At 47.6% G+C, this 8,277-nt stretch overlaps 1 protein-coding gene across 1 annotated transcript; it reads left to right on the top strand.

The window, feature by feature from the left end:
- Positions 1-376: 376 nt before the first annotated feature.
- LOC107125893 (germinal-center associated nuclear protein-like) lies at positions 377-5,979 on the top strand (the record flags this gene model as incomplete). Its single annotated transcript, XM_015429352.1, has 5 exons — positions 377-537; positions 2,141-2,382; positions 3,679-3,854; positions 4,212-4,284; positions 5,960-5,979. Coding segments are annotated over 5 exons (672 nt in total), but the record flags the coding sequence as incomplete, so codon positions are not given.
- Between the last annotated feature and the right edge of the window lie 2,298 nt (positions 5,980-8,277).

Below are 8,277 nucleotides of genomic sequence, written 5' to 3'. Positions count from 1 at the left end.
TCTAGAATCTAGAGTTCTTATGTCCTTTGTATACTTTTAACTTAATATAGTAACTTGAACAAAAGTAACAACAGTGTCCATTATTGGAGGGCATAGCATGGCAAATACAGAAAGATGGGGCTCACAGAGGGTTTGAGAGGATTTCATTTCCAAAACACTGTTTCCTGTAGTTCTGTGTTCTGGGAGATTTTAGATATATTTAATGATTGTGTCCTGAAATTTGGGGATTCAGTCAAATAATTTGTGTAAAAATCAGAAGTGAAATGATGAGTGGTCTCGGTGTCATTGGTGTGGGGAGCAAAACAGCTATTTGAAAGAACATGTTATGTACTCCCAACAAAAACAATTAACAGGAGCTTTGAAAACACTTTTTCAGATCCGCAAAGATGCTCTGAAGTCTCTCAATATCGCATACACTGTGAATGCTCAAAGGTCAACCATCTTTCCCCTGGAAAATGTGGTTCGCATGTTGCTGTTCAGGGACTCTGAAAGCGCAAGTGATTTCATCAGTTACTATGGCTTGAGTGTGTCTGATGGGTAAGTGCTGGTTCTGGGCGCTCACTCCAAGAGGTAGTGTGTCTCAGAGGGCCACAACAAGAATGTGATTTTTTTTTCAGATTGGGGAATGAGATTAGCCGAAACTGACATCTTTCCTTAAAATGACTATCAAATAGAGCATGCATGTAAAACCTGTTAAGTCCTGTAACAAATTACATCTATTCGTTTTTCACTAGGAGCTTTCTAGTCCTTAGAGCTAACCAGCCAAATTGGCAAGTGTAGCTGTAACCTTGGGGCACCTATTTTCTAGTTGTAAATCCTCAGTTTTTGGTCTTAAAAAGCTTGAAACAACTTGGGCTCCGCATAGTCAGAGAATTGCTGCTTTCCCCCCTTTTTATTATTTTTGCATAAACACAATAAAGCTAAAATACACGATTAATGTACATTGATACAACCTAGATCTTAATGAGTTGTGCAGGCTGTGAATAAATATATATTATATCTCATCTGGACTCAGTGAGATAAGTGGCCTATAAACAGTCTATTCATAGAACCTGTGTATCACCTTCCTTAATTCTGTTGTCTGTACTCCATTTCACCTTAGTTACAGTACAATGAATAATTATCATATGTCAGTGTGTGTAGTATAGCCAGGAGATCCTAAGATCGTTTGGCAGCCAAAAGTTCTAGCTCTTTTAGCGTTATTCACCAATAGGTGGCAAACTAGACTTGTTTTTTAAGGCAAGAGATGTTTCAGAGGTGGTTGGCCATTGCCTGCCTCTGCGTCATGACCCTGATCTTCCTTGGAGGTCGTCCATCCATTGGAGAAACAACGACTGAGGGGGTGACATGATCGAGGTTTACAAGTTTATGCATGGGAAGGAGTAGGTAGAGAAAGAGGTACTTTTCTCCCTTTCTCACAATACAAGAACTCGTGGGCACTCCATGAAACTGCTGAGCGGTCGGGTTAGAACGGATAAAAGGAAGTACTTCTTCACCCAAAGAGTGATTAACAGATGGAATTCACTGCCACAGGAAGTGGTGGCGGCTACAAGCATGGATGGCTTCAAAAGGGAATTAGATAGGCATCTGGAGCAGAGGTCCATCAGTGGCTATTAGCCACAAGGTATAGATAGGGGCCTCTGGGGCAAGTGATGCTCTGTCTTCTTGGTGCTTGGGGGGGGGGTCAACAGTGGGAGGGCTTCTAATGTCCTGGCCCCACTGGTGGACCTCCTGATGCTACTGGTATTTCTGGCCACCGTGTGATACAGAGTGTTGGACTGGATGGGCCTTTGGCCTGATCCAACATTGGCGTCTCTTATGTTCTTATGTAACTCCTAGCCAGGGCTGACCCTGCTTTGCTTCCGAGATCTGACGGAGATCAATCCAGCCTGGGCCATCCAAGTCAGGGCACAGTACGTCAGGGGAAACTTTTTATATTCTAACAAGTTCACTATACGTTAACTTCCCCCCAATATAATGTGGAATGAGCTGAAAAGGAGGGAGAGGGGAGAATATGGGTCTTAAAACTACTTCTTCTTTTACTCGTATATGATATAATAGGTATGTCTTTATAAACGTGGGGAAGTCTTTTGTTAAATTTGTGGGTTCATCAGTACATGCTTTTGTTTTGCTTTTACAGTTTTGTGGAGCTGAATCGTTCAGCCTTTTTGGAACCAGAAAGCTTACCCAAGCCAAAGAAGTCGCCGTTTGTTAGCCAGAAGCTAACTGGGCTGGTTGGGGAAATTGTCTGTGGGGGACCTTTGCCAGCTCTGACTTGCCACGTACCTGTGTGCAGCTTCAACGAGCAAAACAAATACACTGGGGAGAGCGCGGCGGTGGATTTGGCCAGCGGTAGTCAGAAAGCCAGTGCCGATGTCTCAGGTGAGATGCAACCTTCACGTCCAAAGCCCAGAGGGTCTGCAGAAGACAGCCCGAGAAACAGCTGTGCAGCGGGGAGGCGCTCCCCGCCGCCCAGCTGTTTCGGGCTGTCTTCTGTAATCCCTTTAAAGTTTAAAGAAACAACACAAGACAGCCCAGAACAGCCGAGTGGCTGTTTTTGCGGCTCTCACAGGGAACAGAAAGACTCAGAGCCCCTTTAAACCTTTGCTTTCTGCTCCATCCGTGAACCATGAAATTCGTGGAAGTTTGTGACAGTAGACCTGTCATGAACTTCTGTTCACAAACCACAACAGGGCAAAATTTGTGACAAATTTTACTTCATGGTTTGGTTCATGCTCATCCCTAGTCTTTTGTTGTTGTTGTTTTGTATTTTTGACATGTGTGTGCGCATGTGAGTACGTGTGCACCTGGAAGTCATGGTGACCTCTGGTTTCTGACCCCTACTGGGGGCCTGAAGGCTATTCAGAGAGATGGCTGAATAAAGCCTGCCTCTGCCTCCTGCCTCTGGTATTCCAAGGAAGTCCCCCATCCAAGGACTTGCCAGAGTGGACCCTGCTTAGCTTCCGAAATCGGACGAGATCGGGCTTGTCTGGGCTATCCAATTTGGAGCCACCCATCCTTGACCCAACCCAAGATATACCAAAATTAAGGGTTTCTTTTACTTTTTAATGGTTTCTGATGGAGGCCGAGTCTGGCAGTGACTTAATCCTTCCCAGCTGTTAGAATGTGTTCTGTTCTGCTTTGCTTCTTTGTTTTTTCTTGGTAACGTGTTCCCTTTTTTACGGTAATCAGAACGGTTCAGTGAACTGTTCAAGGAGTAGAAATGAAGGGACAGAATGATGAATGCTTCAACTGAGCATTAAAGGTGTATTCTTTGTATACCTGGTACGTTGCTCAACCTAAAAAAAAGGAGCACAAGTATAAATTCAGCTGCCTGGTGTCAATCACAGCATTCCGGGTCTTGACGTGAAGCTGTCTCGTGCAGCCAGGCTGTCGGTCCCTTTAGCTCAGCACTGTTTTGTCTGCATCCATATTGGCTCTCTGTAACCTCAGTGTTTCCCAGCCTGGCTACTGGTGATAATTTTTCTGATGATCCCTGGATGCCAAGAGCTTGGGCCTGAGGCTTTGCGCTCCTAAAGCCTGGGCCCTCCCCCCTGGGCTGATTGGACTGCAAAGGCTCCTAGCCCTGCCCAGTCTCAGCGAGGAAAGTGGGTATAGGTTGGTGCCATATTCTTTACCTTCCTAAGCAGCCGGGTGTTCTGTCTCTCTCCCCTCCAGAAGCAAGAGCAGGAGGAGACGAAATGGACTTAGAGCCGCGTCAGGTTCACCCTCCACTGTTGGCTTTACCGCTCCAGCCGGCCCCCCTGCCTCCGGTTGCCGTCTCCGCCTTTCAGCCTCTTCCGCAGCCGCCGGCACCTCCTCCTCCAAAGCCTCAGCCTGCTTATTGTGACGCGGTGAGGAACGTCAGGAAAACGCCTTCTGTTCCTTCTGCATTTATTTATGTATAACATCTTAAGGCTGTCTTTCCGCCCCCCTCTGGGTTCCCAAGGTGGCAAAGAGGGGGAAAATATTAAACCGTTTGAGCCATTAAAAATACATTTAAATGAATTAAAAATGATTCAATGAAAGCCCGTAACACACAATATCAGAGGAGGGCCAGTAACCAAACAAAGAAGCTGTCACCGGCTGGCAGAAGGCAGCAATAGAGGGAGACAGGCAAATCTCCCTGGAGAGGGGAGTTCCAAAGTTTTTGGTGCCGTGAACAAGAAGGCACTGCCTCATGTTGCCACCTGTCTAGCCTCCGTTGGCAGGGACAACCGAAGCAGGCCTTCAAAGATGGTCAGAGTGATGGGTTGGTTCATAGGGGAGAAGGCCGTTCTTCAGGTATGTTGGTCCCAGGCTGTGCAGGGAAAGGTCAGTACCAGTACCTTGAATTGAGCCCAGAAGGAAATTGGAAGCCAGTGTCGGTACAAGAAGACTGCAGTGATATCCAGTGCTCCCGCTAAGCTGTGGAGTCTTGTGAGCAAAAATTCTGCTTTGTGAGCTACTGGTATTAAAAGTGTGAGCGAGCGATTCGGCTGCTGCATAAATCAGTTTGCTCTGGAGCCATCCTTCGTGAGCTAAGTCAACAATGTGTGAGCCAGAGGCTAAAAAACTGAGCTGGCTCACACTCACTCAGCTTAGAGGGAACATTGGCAATTATGGTCCCTATGACCCACTCTAGTCAACACTCTGGCTGCAGTCTCTACCAGCTGTAGCTTCTGGACAGTCTTCAAGGGCAGCCCCATGCACAGTGTAGCGCAGGCATCCAGTGTAGATATTGCCAGGGCAGGCACCACAGTGTAATTTTGAAATGCAAACAAACGTGGAAGGAAGGAAGGAAGGAAGGAAGGAAGGAAGGAAGGAAGGAAGGAAGGAAGGAAGGAAGGAAGATTTCCATCTTCCCAACCAGCATTACCTCTGTCTTTTTCAGGGTTTAGTTTCAATTTGTTCACTCTTACTGAATTTACTACAGCAGTCAGTCAGTTATTCAGGACTACTACTGTATAACCAGGGGATTTGGATAAGGAGGTATCACTTCCCCATTGATGACATCCAACAACAAAGCTTTGAATGACTTGTCCTAAGGGCTTTACATAGAGATTTTAAAAAATGGGGGGATAGAATTGCACCCTGAGGAACTCCACAGGATAAATTCCACACACTGATGACAACTGGTCTCCCACAGGAATATTTTGAGTCCAATCTGTGAAGAATGATTTGAATCAATTCAGCATATATACCCTGATATACCTACTTCTGCCTCTAGGTGCCTCAACAAGATGGTATGATCTACTGTACCAAAGAATTGTAAAATCATAAAATCACAGAGCTGGAAGGGGCCATACAGGCCATCTACTCCAATCCCCTGCTCAATGCAGGATCAGCCTAGAGCATCCCTGACGAGTGTTTGTCCAGACACTGCTTAAAGACTGCCAGTGAGGGGGAGCTCACTACCTCCGTAGGTAGCTGATACCACTGCTGAACAACTCTTACTGTAAAAGTTTTTCCTAATAGTCAAAAAGTACCTTCCCACCCTTAATTTAAACACATTAATGTGAGTCCTATCCTCTGCTGCCAATAGGAATCTACCTTACAGGATCTGTGTTGTGGGGAGGGGAAGGGACAGGGGTTTGTAAGCCGCTCTGAGACTCCGAGTGAAGGGCGGGGGGTATAAATCCAATCTCCTCTTCTTCTTGTTTTGCCATCAAGTCAAGATGACTTCTGGTGACCCCCCTAGTAGGATGTAAATGCAAGGGATGTTCAGAGGTGGCCGGCCATTACCTGCCTCTGCAACATGGCGCTGGTATTCCTTGGAGGTCTCCCATCCAAATATGAGCCAGGGCCGGCCCTCCTTAGCTTCTGAGATCTGACAAGATCGGGCTTGCAGGTCAAGGCACTTATTTGATACAACTTGATGTATGTAATTTAATATTAACGCTTCTAAGTGCCGGGGAGAAGAGAGTGAAATTCTTGGGTGCTGGCTGCTAATCCTCAGTGCTTTCTTTTTGTTCCCCAGGACATCGCCGAAGTAGTTGAAGGGCTCGTGCGTGACGTGCTGGAGGCAGAATGCAGAGAAGTCAGCACGGCAGGGGCAGCCTATGTGCGCTCCGCCATTCGGTAAAGTCACTATCGCTGCACCCGGAGTTACCACCTCTGAGGCACATCATGATCTATTGGCTTGTTCACCTTTGCAGAAGTAGTTGAAATAGGATCGTGTGGAGGTTCAGTTGGTGATGGAAAACCGCCTGGGCGACTCGCAATCACATCTGGGCACAAACCCATCGGTGATGCCAGCCCATGCTCTAGAACAGGGGTCCCCAAGGTGGTGCCCACGGGCACAGTGGCGGACACCATTTCCAGCAATTGCCAGGTGTTTTGGGGAAGTGGGATAGGCCAGGTAGGGCATTTGCCTAGCAGGGCTTGTGATTGACAATTGGGGATTTGGTCGCCTATGCAGGTTTCTTATTCTTAAAATTGTTGCTTCGGCGGTGGCAGCCGCCACGGCACGAGGCTTTGTACCGTGTCACTGCAAGCCGCGGCAATCGTTTTTGTGGCGGGCTCTGCCTCCCGCCGCAGCCATTTCGTTGCTGTGCCCCACCGTGCCCTGTCAGAGTTCCAAAAGTGCCCTCAGGCCCTAAAAGTTTGGGGACCTCTACTTCAGAAACTTCGGTAATGCCATAGAGTTCCTTGAACACTGGTCGATGCCCTGGCATTACATCTGGGGGTTTTTTTTGCCTGGACATCATGTCGGCAGGTAGCCCAGTGTCGTTTATGCCCCTTCCCCACCCCTCAAAAGTTCCCTGGGATGGCAGGCTGGCGCCTGGCATCCCTGCCTACTGGTCGCCTCCACGGCACGAGGCTTTGTACCGTGTCACTGCAAGCCGCGGCAATCGTTTTTGTGGCGGGCTCTGCCTCCCGCCGCAGCCATTTCGTTGCTGTGCCCCACCGTGCCCTGTCAGAGTTCCAAAAGTGCCCTCAGGCCCTAAAAGTTTGGGGACCTCTACTTCAGAAACTTCGGTAATGCCATAGAGTTCCTTGAACATTGGTCGATGCCCTGGCATCACATCTGGGGTTTTTTTGCCTGGACATCCCGTCCGGCACATAGCCCAGTGTCATTTCTGCCCCTTCCCCACCCCTCAAAGTTCCCTGGGATGGCAGGCTAGCGCCTGGCATCCCTACCTACTGGTCGCCCACGATGACAGCAGAAATCCCATCTGCTGCCTACTTGGTGCAACCGCCTTTGACATTTGTTTGCTCCTTCCTCCAAGAAGACCTTCCTCCGACGGAAGAGCCGCTTAAGTAGGAGGAAGGAGCCACCGTCTGGAGGAAGGCTCCAGACTTCAGTGGAGTTGTGAGACGGGTAGGATCCGTCCTGCTCTTAACGTCTGCTTTAAAGGCATTTAAACAAAAAAACCAAGTTGGAATTGTATGTTGACTGTCAGGTAAAAGCCTATTAGTACGCTTGTTCAGAGAATCATTCACGTTTATGGAAACCTAGCCTGACTTCTATAATAACTTTTTACAATGCTAAAAGAGAATCTCAGTGTTTCACAGTAACAGGTAAGTCATTTGTTTTGTAATTAGATCAAGCCTCTCTTTTTTGGGGGGGGGTTTGTTTGTTTCTAATATGTGAGTGTGTATGCACCTGGAAGTCATGGCAACCTCTGGAGTCCTGGAGGATATTCAGAGAAGTGGCTGAATAGAGCCTGTCCCTGCCTCTGGTATTTCAGAGTGGTCTCCCATCCAAGGACTTGCCAGAGTCGGCCCTGCTTAGCTTCTGAGATCTGACAAGATCGGGCTTGTCTGGGCTATCCAGGTCAGGGCAATTAGATCAAGCCTCTCGAAAGTATTTCTTGTGTTCTAGTGAAGTTAACACTTTAAAAATACTTGATCAGTATTTGGCTAGTCAGTGGACCAAATCTTGATGAATCCAAAACACGAGTAACTTGAGCAAAGAAGTATTATAAAGAACCCCCCCACACACACTGGTACGGAGGATGAGTGAAGGGTCAGTACTGCTAGACACCGCGCATTGTGTGCATTCAGGTAAGGCTTCACAGTGATTTCCCTTTTCTGTACAGGATCTCTGATTCTACTGTAGATGAGCTCATAGCAGAAGTGATGCTGGAAACATCGAGGCAGATCGCCTCTACTACCTTCAATGCAGAAAGAGAGAGATTTGAAGAGGAGAAACGGCGGGCTGAAGAAGAGAGGTAAACTTTCTCCTTCAGCATTTGCAGTAAGAGATGTTAAGATCATTTGAACTCTGCTTGAACGTCTGAGTGGCTCGTATCTGTTACGGCTAACCGACTGAGCTGCGGAAGGAATACGAGC

This window comes from Gekko japonicus, unplaced genomic scaffold, assembly GCF_001447785.1.
Source record: "Gekko japonicus isolate JY-2015 unplaced genomic scaffold, Gekko_japonicus_V1.1 scaffold8826, whole genome shotgun sequence".
Classification (NCBI taxonomy): domain Eukaryota; kingdom Metazoa; phylum Chordata; class Lepidosauria; order Squamata; family Gekkonidae; genus Gekko; species Gekko japonicus.
The sequence above is the reverse complement of the archived record's forward strand: the minus strand, read 5'-3'. Positions and strand labels throughout refer to the sequence as shown.